Source organism: Rhagoletis pomonella, unplaced genomic scaffold (assembly GCF_013731165.1).
Source record: "Rhagoletis pomonella isolate Grant_MI unplaced genomic scaffold, Rhpom_1.0 Rhpom_scaffold_00001, whole genome shotgun sequence".
Lineage (NCBI taxonomy): Eukaryota > Metazoa > Arthropoda > Insecta > Diptera > Tephritidae > Rhagoletis > Rhagoletis pomonella.
Window position 1 is genome coordinate 34,508,518 of NW_023458555.1, and position 16,686 is coordinate 34,525,203.

Below are 16,686 nucleotides of genomic sequence, written 5' to 3' on the forward strand. Positions count from 1 at the left end.
ACGCAAACTAATTTCACCGCCTGCTGTGCAGTTATCAAAACAAACCCATCAGCCGACTCATCAAAGATGTCCTCCGATAGCGCAGCGCAGCACCACACACAATGCCACACACACACACACACACACACACAGCTCCCACCGTTGCGCTGCTGCTCATCAACCGCGCATTAATGAAGTTTAGATTCTGCTAGCATGTTTGCAATTTTAAATACTCGTACAGCTGCAAAAAGTCACACTATTCAGCTGCTAACGCCTGTTTTTTTTTTTTTGTTTTTCTACCAAGCCGAGTGTCAGTGCGTCCTTTTAGTGCGTCGACGCTCTGCCGCGCCGCGTCGCATCGCATTGTCTCTGTACCCCATCGCATGTCGACTGTCGCCTGTCGCCTGTCGCCTGCCACCCGCCAATTGTCTCCTGTTCAAGCAGCTGTTCGCTTCCTTTCACAGTTTATCATGCTCCAGCGCACGATTTTTGTAATTACATGCTTTGTTGTTGGCGTGTAAACACACTCCTCCAATACTTGATGATTATTCTTTCTTTGTTTATGTGCTTACATACATACATACATACATACATACATACTACATTGAACTAAATGTGTCTTTGTTAATGTTTGTCTATATGTTTGTGCCATCCATAAGTTTGCAGAAACTTAATGACGCTTTGCTTCCAACTTGCTTGCCTTCCTTCATTTATTTCTCGCCATGGTTTGCTACATTGGAGGCGGCTGCTGCTGATTCACAAATCCAAAAACAAAAAACAAAAAAAAAAAGTTTCACATTAGCAAATAGCTTTACTGCTGCTTCTCACTTCTTTGACGCAGTCTGCACAGTCTTTCATCTGTTCATTAGTAAACTATTTGTGTAATAAAAGGATAAAAGAAATTCGACTGCGCCAACATTCCAAAACCACGTTTGTTGTAGATGCTAACTGGAAAATGTTGATGCTTTGCTGATTGGAGTTGAAATTGAGTTGATTGAAGATTTCGTCTAAAGGAGAAAAATTGATACACACTTATTGTTGTAGCATTGATGAAAAGGGAATTTCGCGTTTTCTAGGGCAGAAATATTGCACTTCAATATCCGTAACAAAAATGTACTTTTTTACATCTCGTTTATTGAGTTAAAAGTAGAACTTTGAACATGTTTCGTTAGTATGAGGTATTTAAAGGTCTTTAATAAATGTGTTGTCTAATAGAAATGGGAATAATGCCGCTTTTATGAAAGCACAATTTTGACTTCTTCTTAGCCGCTCTGCATTTATTCTCATTACCGATATCTAGCACACATAGTAGAAGACTCTTGAATTTTTAAAAACTTTGTGAGAAGCCTAACGTTTGGCTTTGGAAGGCTTAATAGTCTCCTTGTTCTTCGTTCATCGAGCCGTGGCCAGAGTGAGCTCCATACTCTGCAGGTATGCAGATTTTCCCACCTACTGTTGGTGGCTGCCCTAATCAGTCTCTCGATTTTTGAAGACAGAAATCGCAGGGGAGCTTTCACGATCTCGATCGCTTCCCCGAGCCCCATCTCAGATCCCTTTCTAGCACATTCGTCGGCTTCCTCATTTCCCCGGAGTTTATAGGACTCTAACAGAGATAACTCCTGAGAAAAGACGCCAGATCCTGTTCCGATATCCATTTTTAAGCCTACTTTAAATATGGGTATTTCGTCATCGCTCAGAGCAATACTAAATCCCAGTCATTTCTGTCAGGAAAATGGATCCCGAAATTTTGGATTGAAGTCAATTTCCGTGACCTGAGAGTCACAGTTGCTGTACTTCACCCCCACTTTATCGAGGATTGTGGCGTGACCCTTGAAAGTTGTTCGCAGCCTGTTAGACACACTGAGTCGTAGAGGGCTTTTAGCTGCGATACTTTTAACGTATAGGTCTATGGGTGGAATGTCCAGGAGAGTCTCTAGCGCCGCATGGGGCGTTGACTAAATCGCCCTCGTTGTCCATAGGCATGCTTGTCGTTGTACATTTTGCAAGTTGAGTAGATAGGATTTGGTGTCAACCGTCACAGGAGAGAATAGGTCTAACTACCGCCGTATACATCCATTGTATTATCGGCGGTCGCAGCCCCCAGTCTTTTCCAATCGTAGCTTTTACAGGAGTAGAGCGCATTGAGCGCCTTCTTTCTCCGCTCTTCGGTAGTTCGGTTAGTCCAAGAAAGCTTAGAGTCGAGAATAACCCCAAAAACTTTGCTTCTTTTGACAATTCGAAGATTTGCTCCATTTAGGGACGGAATTCGAAATTTGTCTATTTTATATCGCTTGTTGAATAGAACAAGTTCAGTTTTAGTGGGCTTAACCCCTAGACCGTTTCTTTCTGCCCACCCTGCCAGATCGTTAATTGCTGATTGTAGAATTTCGCTGGCCGTGGAGAGGAATTTCCCCACGACCAGAATGACTAAGTCATCCGTATAAGCAACGACCTTAGGATAACACGCCCACGTCGCGTCATCTGCCTCTCGATTATTTTGAGAAGACATTATGAGAGGCTGATGGGTCTGAAATTGTGTGCAGTACTGTGGCCCGTCTTCCCCGCTTTGGGAATGATCCATGGCTCCAGTCCTAAAACGGGTTCCCAAGGCCCACTGCCTTACGAAAATGGTTCGGTCGAGACAAATTCCTTTTCATTTTCACATGGCCTAGTGATGGCAAACAATTCTCAATAACTTTCAGTACAGCTTGGGTTTCAACGAGCATATTATTAAGGTTTTCTTATTGAGTCGTATTGCTCTGCGAGTTTAACAAAGTTGTTGCCTTCTTTATGGCAAACATCGCTGTTGGAAAGACACCGCAGCAATCAGGGAGCCGCAAAGGACTCCTAGATCTGAAGTCCTGAAATAACATAATTTTTGATTTCGATGAGTCATTCTTTCCTAGTTTGTGTCGATATATCTGGGTACTCATGCACTCTATGCATGCAGCCTAAAGTTAGAGCTTCACTTCACACTTCTCAGATGTTGCAAGTTACTGCGATTTTGTGATTCATTAAACTTACAGCTGAATACATCGTTTAAACCACTGAGCGCTCAATGTTGAGTTCTAGAGAAGTGGTGTTCGCCCTTATGCCGAAATATGCAAATATCTGAGTATACCCTATGATTTTTTAATTACTGCTTCTGTTCAGTGCTGCTCACCAGACTAGAGCTCCGAAATTATGATCACACTGATGACTGTTGTGTTCGTAAATTCCTTAAGTTTGAACTCCTCACCAAGCTTTTAAAGCGTCGTCAAGTCGGCTTTGTCGCTGAAAGCCACAACATCCTAAATATTTGGTATGGAGCTCTAACTTTACTTTTGAAAGTATTTGGGCCGCTTGCTCTAGTCGGTCTTAAAATTTAGCTGCCCTTTAAACACAAATTTTGTTCTAAAAAAAATTTGCCTAAAGTTAAAATAAATTTTGAAAGCTACTTGAGCAAACGGATCTTATACTTTTATTTGATTTCAAATCGACATTCGCTCTCAATGTTAACTTGAAGTTAAGAGTAAGTGTTATGTCGCCCCGGATGAAGGTTTTTTAGTTAACTAAATCGTAAATTCCCTTCATCATGCAAAGAAGGGTTAATATAAACATCGAAAGGCCGTTTTACAGTGCGGAGTTGACTCACATTCGGCTGTTAAATATCAAATTTGTATACTAAAAATCGAGAGGCAAATTTCGAATGAGAGTTCATTTTCCACTTTGAAAGCGGCACTCAGTAGGAGTTAACATAGGTTAATTGAGTTGATATTAGCTAATTTCAAATGCGCTTTAAAATTAATATGCAAATCTAAAAATCAAATATAGTAGGTTCACAAATTTTTCCTTAAAAATTCCAGATTAACTCGCTACCGTGAAAACAAGTAATAAAAAATTGAACAAAATATTGGCGAGCTTATAACTTTATCAGAAATATGAAACAAATCAGTATTCAAATTGTTAATTCTTTAAATACAATTGTAATAATTCATTTCCACCAAGCCTTAACTGCAGTTTACACCTATTGGAAAAACTCAAAGGACTCGAAGAAGGTAATTGCTCTTATGAAGTACAAACAAACGAGGGGGGAAAATCAAAAGTTGAGAAATAAACCTTTCCGATTACCTTATGTTGAAATTCTTGGATTTAAATGAGCTCTGAACTGCAGTTAAGCTTTTCGTTGTAGTATTTTAATTTATGTTTGGAGCTTTAATGAGAGTTTTAATATGTAGCTATGGAAAAAACTACATTATAAATACGTAGTAATTTAGGTATTTTATTTTGTTGTATTTTTTTATTTATTTTTTTTTTGCATATTTTTCCATTTTCTCCACACTTTGATTGAGCTGATTGGAAGTAAACCTACTTGGAACAAATTGTCCTATAATATCTATCCGCTTGATCGGCCCAACCAAGTAGGAGTGCCTGATTGCCATTTAAGGAGTGGCACTTTGCCAATTCCTTTAACATCTGCTTGCCTCCTTTTGTACTTACAACAGCTTATTTCAACTTTATAATTAATTGATTACATTTGGCTCCTGTGTGGATAACCTATAATTTAAGGCAGATAATCCGCAATGTAATTCATAATTAGTATTTAAGTCGACCCACTCAAATGTACATATCTACATAGTTAAATGCATACATACATATGTAGGTGCATAAATAGCTGCCTCTACAAATTTTGCCAGCTGTTGGCTTCTAGCTAACCATACACAGATATATCTTCTTTATGTCGCTTTTGATGTCTACATTTGCCTACTATATGCATTCGTATGTACGTACATCTCTGCAGTTTAGGCGCTTAGTTTGTAAGTTTTAAGCTCCTACGCCATTTGCTTGCTGCCTTCTTAAGTAAATGTGTACTTGCATGTACTAGGTTGCACTTTGTGTCAAGCCAAACATACTATTGATCAGGCTTACTGCTGCTCTACTATCTTAATTTACAATATTATTACAACATTTACATTCTTCTAATTTTAATTGAATTTCAAACATAGTCGTAATTACTAAAAACGCATTTACTTTTCCATTTTCTACAGCACACATGAAGACACATCTGCCACTGGGCGTTTTCATGTCCGAGGATGCATTACAGCTGCAACATCATGAAGAAGACCAGCAGGAAGAGCAGCACCACCAACTTCAACCAGAGGCGGAATATGAGGAGGAAGAGGTGGAGGAAGAGGCAAGCGCAGCCATGGCTGGAGAAGAAGAACTACACCAGTCGCACGTAGCAGAAGCAGAAGCAGAAGCAGAAGAAGAGGAAACTGAACAACCGCACACAGAAGAACACGATGAACAGCAAGAATTGGAGCAGCTGCTTGAAGACGATTCGCCACAAAATTTAGATGAACCACAAACAGCCGAACCACAAGTCTATGATGATGAAGATGTCACAGCAATGGCGTTGGCTAGTGTCGACGACGACGACGATAATGTAGCTGCGCATCAGCAAGAGCATGAATTTGAAGATGATGAAGAAAATGCAGAGGCGGAAGGGGAGCACGAGGATGTTGAGGCGCACGAACACGACCAGGAGCACGAGCAAGCACAGGACGACGAACAGGAGCAGCAAGAACATGAGCTACATCAGCAGCACCAACAGCAACAACAGCATGCTGACGATTTAATGTTCGCAGCCAGCTGTAGTCCTAGCACCACCACTGGCGCCAGTCCATATGCCTTTGCCGGTGATAGCAATCATGTGAATCACTCAGATATTAGCACAATTACCAGCAGCAGTAGCAGCAACAACATCGTCGTCAATCAAAATGCCACTGAGGTTAGTGGGAATCGTTGCAGTAGTAGCGCCAAATAGTCAAAAGCGATAGCGTACATTGTAGGCCAAAAGCCACCCACAATTGTGCTCTACTACTGTGCGGAAACGTAACAGCAGAAGGTCACCGGAGGGGAGGGGGGGAGGAGAAGAAGGTGGCGTTAGGTAGTTAGGTGCCGAGGCTGAACATGCTCGGACTGTGTGAGGCGAACGCGAGGAGAGCAGTGTGTGTGTGTGTGCTTGGGAAAACTGAAAATTGCGTAATGGTCTGCCGCCACAATGGACAGAAGTTCTATGTAAATATACACAACGTTGGACGATGACTTCTGAAAGAGAATTTGCAGCAAATATTCCGAATTTTAACTGCATACGTGCATATGTACATATATGCATACACCAACTATGGACAACAGAATCAATTTATATTCATACTTGCATGAATTTCTAATTTAAACAAGGCCTTTATTAAACGCTTCTATGACGTTGACCACCAATTCCATTACAGAAGCAATTAGTGTTTATTTTTAATATGCATATTTTTTTTTTTTAATTGACTTGCCATTAAATTTGTTTCTCTATTCGATGTTTTACTAATTTTAATACTTTATTGACATTCGTTTAATGAATTTTCTTCTTTCTTTGTTAAAATACTAAAATAGTTAAAGTTGTGTTTTTGAAAAACACTGTTATAAGTTAATTGTTTCTTAGATTATTATTATTGAATTAGACGTTGAAAAGGAGAATTTCAAATAAAAAGAAATTACATAAATACATACATAGTCTCGTACATATGTATATATTTTCACGTTCTTGTATTTATGCCCAGCTTATGCTTTTAGCTGTATACTTCACATAGACATTGGTGAAAATAAATATCGATTTTTAAAATAATGCAATCTCTCGACTTAATACCTTGAAGGTGCAAATGTAAAAGTAGAAAATGTATAAATAAAAAAAAAAATGTATATATACAAGTACAAACAGTTGAGATAAAATAACAAAATTTAATATTTGGCAAAATGCAAATGGTAAAAATAAATGTTTAAAATAAATAAAAAATCAAAACAAAAAACTCAAATAAAATTTCGCAAAAAAAAAACAATTAAATCAAACTTAATAAAAATAATAAACATTCTTCTAAGGAAAAATTTAATAAATTAACACGAATTAAATAAAATAAGAAGTAAAATAAAATCAAACATCATATCTAAAAATAAGTTATGAAACTAAATTAAATAAAAATTTTAATAAAAAAAATAAAACAAAAAATTAAAATAAAACCTAAATAAAAACATAAATATATAAAATAAAAGAAAATTAAATTAATTAAACAAGCAAATCAAATAAAATAGGATGGAGTTAAATCAAAAAATAAAAAAGTAAAATAAGGCGAAATTAAATAAAACAAAATATAAAATAAAAATTAAATTAAAGAAATTGCAATAAGATCAAATGAAATCAAAAACAAAAAAAATCAGAAAATAAAATTTATTAAAACTAAAAAATTCTATTTATTATATAACTAATAATACAATTTTTAGGTTACATTTTTTTCGGTGTCCTTAAGTTAAATTCAGATTATTTTGAACACAAGAAAATGCAAACAAGCATATTCTCATTCTTATTAATTTTTTTTATTAAAATGAATTTGATGATAATAAACTTTCAACACTTACTATTTATATTTAAGAATTAACTACGTTCATAACATAAAAGTCGTAACTAAATACTACATATTTGCATTTCAGGTGACGATTTGTAGTTACATACGTACATATATATAGGTTTAAAGTGAATTAAAACGAGATCATACTTGAATTTCTTAAAATGAACTGCGTGTGTACTCGTATTCACACACACAGACAAATAGATGCATAAGCAACTTATACATTCTTTATTAGATTATCCCACCCACCAAAATGCAATTTCCATACTATAAATATTTTATTTACATATAATTGATAAGTACACTTCCATTCAATGAAAACTTTGAGCTGTTATTAGCCATTGCGCCAAAAAAAAAAAAAACAAACAGAACATTAAATATTTAAATATTTTAGTTACACTCAAAATATATGTATATGTAAATATAAGGTATGCTTTTTAAGAGATTTCATTTAAAAAAAATAATAATAATAATAATATTAGCTTTTAAGTGACTTACATTCATGAATCTTTGTAATTTATTTTAGCAAAAAACGCAAACAGTTAAACTTACTAAAAAAAAGACTTTTGAATGAAATTTCCAAAAACTGGTCGAAAGAGAAAAATAAGTACTAATAATTTAAGATTTTTACTAGCCCGGGGTGTAATCAGAGGTCCCTCCCCTTTTTGTGGCGCATGCCACAAATCGGAGGAGAAGCTCGGCGTAACACTAACATATATGTGGAAGCGCCAAGCTATTATTAATAATTAGAGATTAAGATTTTTTTTGTTTATATTAATTTATTGATTTACCTATAAAAATTGTTAAAAAAAAACGATAACCTTCTTCTCATGTACAGAAAGGTTCATAGCATTTAAGAGTTAATCTTCTTGTTTTTGTTTTAACAGCATACAAAAAAACAACCGCAAAGATCGTTTGAGGACGACTGCTGACGTGTGTGACAGTCCTTTCCAGATATAAATTTGAGTCGTTGCGCCTACGTAGACCCAACTGTCGTGGGAACTTAAGTTCCGTTTCGCACGTTTAAGTTGCCGGGTTCGCCAGCGCGAAATGGTCTATGTACAGACATGCACGTAGTGTGTGTAACGTCACTAGGTCTTAAGCTCAAGCATCCTGCTGATATGCTTAAATTTTGTATGCTTTCATTGCTGAACTCATTTAATGGGACTTTTCGTGCAACACTTGAGAAGCAATGTCAAACAAATTTTCTAAAATATTAAATATTATCTAGACGTACATACATACATGTGTATATAAGTAGACAATACAAATGTGGAAAACTACATACATACATATGTTTTCTTTAAAGAAAAAATATCTTGTTACTTAGCCACGAATGTAATATTTTTTTTTTTAGCTGCGTTGTTACAATAAGATTGTATCTTAAGCTAAAATAACTAGTTTCAAAAAATGAATTTGGAAAATTATATAAAACAAAATCAATTAATATTTACTTTTTAGTATTTTCAATTCAATGTGTTTTAATGTAACATACACCCTGACCTCGAGCCGACATTAAAAAGAATTGTCTCATTAAATTCCAAAAAGAAATATTGAAATTTTAATTTCTTTTTTGGTAAATAGTTTTTTTTTTAATTTTTTAAATCGCTGAAAATTATTATTTTTTTAGTGCTTTCACTTCCATTTATTAAAAATGATTTTTGTTTTAATTTGTATATTTCACCTTTTTTGTATTTTTTATGTAAGCACAAATTACACGATTGCTACATTCGTAACAAATTTGTATTTTTTTTTTTACCTATTGGCATAAAATAACAAATGGCCGCGACAATTTCTTGAGTAGTGACACGATTGGTACAAAACATTCTCTGTATACATGTATACATAAATCAGTTTTCAAAATTTCTTAGATAATTTATGAAAATTTTTTCGTCATCTTTTGGCCAAAGAACAAAAATTTGATTATGCTATGAGTTTCCACGCCAAATTTTTGGGCAATGCCCTCTCATCTGACGCGGTCTTTATATTAATTAAGCAAATTACATTCACAAGTGGATAGCTCGATTTAAAAAAAAAAATTAAATTATTGTGCACACAATGATTTCAATTTTATAAAAAGTTTTTTTTTTTGTATTCCAGCGAGAATTTTAAGCTAACCGGTTCCATAAACGTATCTTCTTTATAAATTTATGTTAATTATTCATTCCACGACACAAATTTCTTAGCTTTCCATTTCATTCAGTTTGAATTAAAGTTAAAAAAGCATTCACATTGAAATTTAATATTCCTCTAAATAAATTTAGTTTACTGATTTAACAAATTTAGAAATATATATTCAAATGTACATATAAATATCTACTTATGTATCATTTTCTAGCTCGTTAACTCGCTACTAATTTTCCTTTCTCAAAAAAGGCCACTATTTCTTCTTATTGGCTGATCCAAACACAAAAGTCAAAACACAGTTACATACATAAATATGTATGTATTTCCACAGATGCATGTAATTGGATTTTTTTTTTGTAGGTTAGGTTTGCGTATAACAAATTAAAATAAAAAAATGTATGTTTTCTTTTTTTGTCAACATTTTTTGCGCAAGTATTTTTTGTTATAATGCGTCAGATGCATACAAACATATGTACGCGATAATTCAATGAACTCTAGTGCCTAAATAATTTCATTTTTTTTTTTTAATTTTTTTGTTATTGCAAAAAAAAATAGTTAAAGATTATTAGGGAGCACACCCTTAATCTGAAGTGTGCCCAAAACCGCGAATTCTTGAAACTTTTACGCACATAATTGTCAAAATTTGTGTGTGCAATAGTTTTCGAGTTTTCCAATCTTTCGATTTCAAAGGAATCGCTAACTGTAAATAAATACATATGTACATACATATTCCTTAACACGTAACACGATGAAGTAATGTAGATACATAAATTGAATTGACTTAACTAATAGTAATAAAAGGCTTTGTCAATGCTTAAAAATTACGATGGCTAAAATAAAAAAAAAAAAACTTTAAAAAAATAAATTTAACTAAAAAAATGCCAAATGAGTCAACTCTACATAAAAATATTCCAAATGAGAAACAAATATATTAAAAAAAATATGCATTCAATACCAAAAATTTGCACCGCACTCCGAATGCATTCTAAAACTTAGCCTACTTTCAGGCGCAGCACTTACTAAGCACAATTTGATCGCAAATTTGCTTCAAAAATCGACGCTTTCATTTTACTGCATACCAGAAATTTATTATTTTGTATGCTACTACATACATATGTATATCCACGAATTCGATTTTTTTTTTTTTAGTTTTCGTTCGCATATGAATTAAAGTTTTATACTATTTGACTTTTTCAACAATTAATATTGCAATTTTTAACAAGAAAAACACATTTCTTTTATTCGAAATATTATAATAATATATTCGTTTATGCTGATTGGAAAAAAATCACTTTTATTTCGTTCAACAAAACTAATCATAATTTTGTTGATAGACGCACGCTGATAAATCTTCAAACGGCATTTTTGTCGAAAAAATAAAAAAAAAATACGTTAAGCATGAAAATCTATATATATTTTTTTTATTTACAATTTATTTTTACTTTTTTTTTACATCCTAACTCAATTTAGTCGTATGAAAAATGCGCTGCCAAGTGGAAGCAAAGCAAAAAAATATGTGAAAAAATTCGCTTATGTTAACAAAAACTTCTTTATTATGTCGTAAGTAGGTTAGTAAATAAAAATATATACATACATATATACATACATACGTACATTTACATATATATATATGGTATAGGATGCTCAAATGTACATAACCATGTTATAATTGAATTTATATGTATAAAAGTTTATACCTACATATTTATGTCCACAAGTACATATGTATGTACATATACATATGTATATGAAAATTATCATCAAAAATTATCAAACTTTTAAATACGAATGTTTATTGTATAATAAGTTATTTTTCTTTTTTACTTTTTATGAAAGCGAATTATTTATTTTATGTTAAAAAGCCCAATACAATGGATAATAATAGTAATAATAAGACAACAAATCAAAGAAATGCTGAAGCAAAGCAATGAGCAAGAAAAACACACAATAAATACATAGGCACGTTGTTGTTTGTACTAAATATTTGTATGCATGAAGAAAATAAAATATGTAACTTGAATCTTTGTATACTGTATAGCAACTTTATTAGTTTAAAAAAATATCTGAATGTATTGTGAACCGCATATGGCTATTCTCTAAGCCTGGCGCTTTTATTATAACAAAGAAAAATATTAAAAATTAGAACTAAAATTTTAACATGTGAAAGCAATAATTTATATGCAATAACAATAAATGAAAAGAACGGTGTTTTCTTCTTTATAGTAATAACAATTTAAAAACTTGACTTTTGATTCTGAATGCCTAAACTTGCGGTGGTTGTTAGCGGAAAAGTTCCACAAACTCTGTGTGATTGATGATAATAGGCATGTCCTACTCAACTTTTTGCAACGGATTACTGTGTACCGAGTCGAAACTTTTCAAATAGATATATGTAGTATTTCTATACCAGGTAAAGAATTTAGGTATCTTCCTCACCCGGCAACCAGAAGGCGAACGAACTTGTAAAAGGGAGCACATCTCTTCCGTTTTCGCAAACCTGGAAGGTTTTAGGCATACCGCTCGATGCCTGCAATCGCATTCTAAGGGACGTATCTCTAAATACAAGCAAGTGATAGATGGGCTAGTATCACCACTTGAAGTAATACAAAACTCATGTGGCCTAAATGGAACGGAAGCGGTCGAAAGGTATACCCATGCTGAAGAGAAGCCATAAACTTTTGCGGCAGCTGTTAAGCAAATACCACACACTCCGTAGAGAAGTTCATGGATTCAAACTTTTTGAGGGTTTGACTGACGTAGCCAAAGTAGGTACGAATTCCTCAATCAAGGGTTTAAATTATTCTCATTTTGCATTTTCATTGCAGAAAATGCATTCGCTCCTTTAAACCAGAAAAGTTCTGCTATCCAATCGAGTTAAATAGCCTGAACAACTGTATAAGGGTATTTCAAAACACTTAATTAGCGAATTTTTGTTTGTTCTGTAATTGCTTCGAGCCAATAAACTTCAATAGAAGAATCATGGGTGTGTTATCAAAAGCTATGTACGAAAGCACCTCCGGAACCAAGAAACTTGTTCCATAGTCTCTCTAATTTGCGAGGTTGCGCAAGTAAGTTTCTCACAGCAATTGTAGATAGCTCCTTCTGCGCTTGGTAGATCCACTGTGTTCTCGCGCGCACTTGCTTCCATTATCCATGCATGGCTGGTGAAATGAAGGTCATTTTCAACGCAGCGTCCTCATTCATTCGTACAGTTTGTCCAACTATGCCGGTGTGCTCATTGTATTTCTATGCGTTGGACTATGTCCGTCCCGTTAAAAGTTCGGAGTCAGCTTACCAAAACGATTACCTATTTCATTGATATCCGCTTTATGCGACTCGCAGACACTAAGAGCAAGATTCGTCATTGAGTTGGATGAGCCTCAGAAAAGATGATTGGTGTACTGTGGGCCTAAAGTGAGCACAAGCTCGATTTCGGTTCAACTTCTTCATTCCATCCCCTTCCGTACCCATTGCGTACGCAGACATCGTCATATATGCCGCATATATCTTGCGGTGAATAGTTCTTTCGCGAGATCGCAACTATTTTCATCATCATCCACGTTTCTTTGCTATATAAAAGAAAAACTAGACTAAAATTTTCATTTACCCGTAAGTTCACTAAGTGCTGTAAAACAGCCATTTATTATTGCAATGTTACGATACAAATTATATAGTTACTAGTTTATCATCTTGTGATTACTTAGGCTAAGATTGGTACAAAAATTATTTTTCATGTGGCTTTCACAAACTAACTCCGTTATTTTATGCAAATGTGACTAAATATAATAAGAAATTCTTGAAGTGAACTTTAATATTACTACCTGTAACAAAAAAAAAATACCATAAATAATTTCATTCCCAAGAGTACAAGTACATATTACAATATCTTAAAATTTACAACAAAAATTATCAACGTACAGCATTTTGCTTATAGATTTCTTTCTTTTTTGTGCGTGTGCACTCATTTGCTTAAATACATATTTAATACCGCATGCATACCTATTCATAAATTAATCCACCGGCACTGCGATTTTAATCGTAATACCAGTCGAGGAAGAGTAAGGCAAACGACATTACTAAAAGGAAAAACAATGACCATACACGTAGGCCAGCATTGCGTTGTATAGCTTGCTGGATTTGTTCATTGGCGTCTTTGACATTCTCTGTTGCGCCGACCACAGCGCTGGCAATGCGTTCGATGTTGTGTTGTTGAAGTGAGACCTTTGAAGAAAAAGTATGCGCCAATACATTAATATAAAATACGAAAAATGAATAATTATATGCACCTTTTCAGTAAAAATATCCTGCAACTGCGCTATGTCCACCACATTCTTCTCGATCTGTTCCACCTCTTCCACCAACCCTTGCAATTCGTGATATAGCTGCACATTCTCTTGCTCGTACATTTGCACATCTTCGGGTGAAACTTTCTTAGCCTCTTCAGCCTCATCCTCTAATTGCTGCGATTTTTGTATGTCCTCGTCTAGCGCCACCTTTTGCGATGATTGTGTCGTCTTTAGCTCGCCACCGCTACCAATGTTTTCTTCATCTTCAGCATGTGGATTTCGATGCCGTAATTGCGGTCCACTCACTTTTGTGCTTTTATCAACGTAACTATAACCATTCAACTTACCATCGGCTGCATTATTAATGACTTTTTTGTTGCCGCGGTCATTGTCACCGAAATCATCATCATCTAGCCAATCACCTTGCAAGTCTAAAGCTTCATCACTCAAGCTTTTTTGTGGTCGTAAATCATCAGGAATATCTTCATCGTCGGTGGTACTACTTGGAGAGTGCCGTATCACGCGTCGCCCACTGTGCTCACCAGCCGGACGCACTGGTATCTTCTTTTTATCAGCTGCCAATTTTAATAACTTATACGTTTCCAGCTCATACTGTACACGATAACGTTTTTGATCCAAATAGATTTGCTGCACACTGCGCAAATAGCGTTCTAATAAATCTAGTACTGCCTCCATATGTTGCTGCTGTTGTGGTTTTCTTTTTGCACGTTTCCAATCGGCACGCATTTGTGCCAAGTGTTGGGTGTAAAATGTAACAAACTTTTCCGACTCCCGGTCTATGAGGTCGCGTTGTTCGTCCGTCATGTGTGTCGCACTCTTCAGGTGTTGACCGATGCGCATGTACGCCGCCCTATTCTCCACCAGCACATTACGCAATGTGGTTATTTTGTGGCACACATCCTTTGCTTGGCGTGAGAATTCGTCACGTTGTCCGGCAGAAAGTCCAACGCCGCTTTTAGATAGAATTCGTTGTTTGTCCAATGGCTGCGGTGGGAGCTCACCTTTGCGTTGCAGTTTCACTGTCATTACACCGGCTTTGAATTTTTGCGTTATGTCCATTTTATTTGGTGGGTACGTCTTTTTGGAATTGGTTGCTACATTTATCAAAGGTCGAATTGGAATAGTAAGGCAGCCACTTTACTTAATGCAATAATTAATAGATTTCTTTGTAAATGCTAAATGCTAGGAAACCACGTCCGCTGTTGACACATCACTGGTTGATTTGCGTTTGACAGCTGCCGTCAGCTGTTTGGCGCAGTGCTGGTAAGCGAAGTACATGAATTGTGCTTAGTGAGCGAGTCTCTAACGAGTATCGAGGAAAATCCGCCAAAAATTGTTTACGTTCCGGAAGTTGAGTAAATTCAACTGAATTTTGCAGCTTGCAAATTTTTTTAATGGAACTTTTAAACAAATATGAAATTCCAACTACTCGAGTGTTTATATCAGAAGTGTTTTGTGTATTTATTTGAATATCTTAGTGAAATACATTTTGCTAAACAAGTGCACAGAGACTGGCAAGTTGTTTGAACCTTGGCGTAGAAAATTGTTTAAATAATTTGATTAGTTTGCCAGAAATCCGGTAGGCTAAGCAGCCTTTGCCGGTTATTTCGACTATATGGAAGATTTTTATGCTTGAGGTTAGTACAAAATATTTCAATGAAAATAACCTTTCACGTTAGGAAAGTGTGCAAATAATATGTACATATATATGTTTGCATTTCAGTGGCAATAGACGGCATGAAGTTTTTTTTGCATTCGTTAAAATATAACTTCTGAATATCTTGGAAAGTCAATATCTGCGTTCATAAACAATTGTTGCTAAAATCGATAATCATAGTTTCGAGAAAATCTCAATTAGTTAAGTCATTGCATCCTAGATATGTGTTTGAACATCATTAAGTTAATTTTTAAAAATTTTATGCATACTCCAGGGAAATATTGATTTATATAAAAGCTCTTAAAAGTGCACATTATTTTTTGAAAGTGCTCTAAGTCATATCATACCCTTGTGCTTAAATAATCTGTTAACCGCTGCTTAATGCATTTGCTCTCGCTTATCACAGATGTTCTTTGAATTCATTCACTAAGATGCTTAGGCCCAGTTTGTTACGTAAACTGCGTTTATATTGAGCAGCTGACTGGCATTTAATTGGCTAATCTTAGTTTTAACTAGCCAGCTCTAGCGTTTAAACTAAGTTTATAACACAGCCGTGCAGTGAAAAGCTGACCCTTTATGTGACGTTCGGCGCATACCAATGCGATAAGCAATTATATTTAACATTAAGAGCTCCACCGCCAGCACACCCAAGAGGGCACCTAAGTTATCTTGAATACGGAACCAAACAGCACCTCGAAAACACATTGAGCTTTGATTTACAGCTGGAAGGTATCAAATACTTGCACCGCTATTCTTACTCAACCGCCAACAGCGCTAGGCGTATTAAGAGGACACTATTTTGGGGGAGGCCGTTTGACAATAAGTTTTTGCATTGCTCCCTCTTGTTGTATATTTCCATCCATTTTAAAGCTTAGATATTTAATTTAAATTCTTAAAATTTTTGCTACGAAAAAAGTCAAACGGCCCCATGGTGCGTTGATGTTCTATGTGAGTAAAATCTTGTGCGGATGACGGATTTAGCTCTCTCACCTCCCTCCAACTTTTGGGTGCATACGCCTGATTTTATAAATATGCTCATCAGATGGCGTAGCACGCTTTCACAAGAGTGTTGTAAGATGGCCGACAGCCGGAAAACTTTATTGAATATTCTATGACAACAGATACATACATACATACATACATATTAATCAAAAGTCATATATTTATTGACTAGTGTAAAATTTTT

General features: G+C 35.1%; 2 protein-coding genes across 3 annotated transcripts in view; one reads left to right on the forward strand and one right to left on the reverse strand.

Annotated features, from left to right (window-relative positions):
• The window catches only part of LOC118744734, a 44,968-nt gene extending 38,264 nt beyond the window's left edge, over positions 1 to 6,704 (forward strand). The window contains exon 6 of the mRNA XM_036478028.1: positions 5,007 to 6,704. Coding sequence (XP_036333921.1) covers positions 5,007 to 5,785 — 779 coding nt within the window. The 3' untranslated portion in view covers positions 5,786 to 6,704. The remainder of the gene's footprint in view (positions 1 to 5,006) is intronic.
• Positions 6,705 to 13,132: 6,428 nt separating this feature from the next.
• Positions 13,133 to 15,237, reverse strand: LOC118743221 (syntaxin-18). 2 transcript variants are annotated; one of them, XM_036475791.1, is made up of 3 exons: positions 13,823 to 15,237; positions 13,536 to 13,757; positions 13,133 to 13,357 (listed from the first exon to the last, which is right to left on the reverse strand). In XM_036475791.1, the coding sequence occupies exons 1-2, from the start codon at positions 14,900 to 14,902 to the stop codon at positions 13,569 to 13,571; spliced, it is 1,269 nt and encodes a 422-aa protein (XP_036331684.1). In that variant the 5' UTR covers positions 14,903 to 15,237; the 3' UTR covers positions 13,133 to 13,357; positions 13,536 to 13,568. The 2 variants fall into 2 exon arrangements, with proteins under 2 accessions (XP_036331684.1, XP_036331677.1); XM_036475784.1 differs by having other exon boundaries at positions 13,133 to 13,757; positions 13,823 to 15,236.
• Positions 15,238 to 16,686: the final 1,449 nt, after the last annotated feature.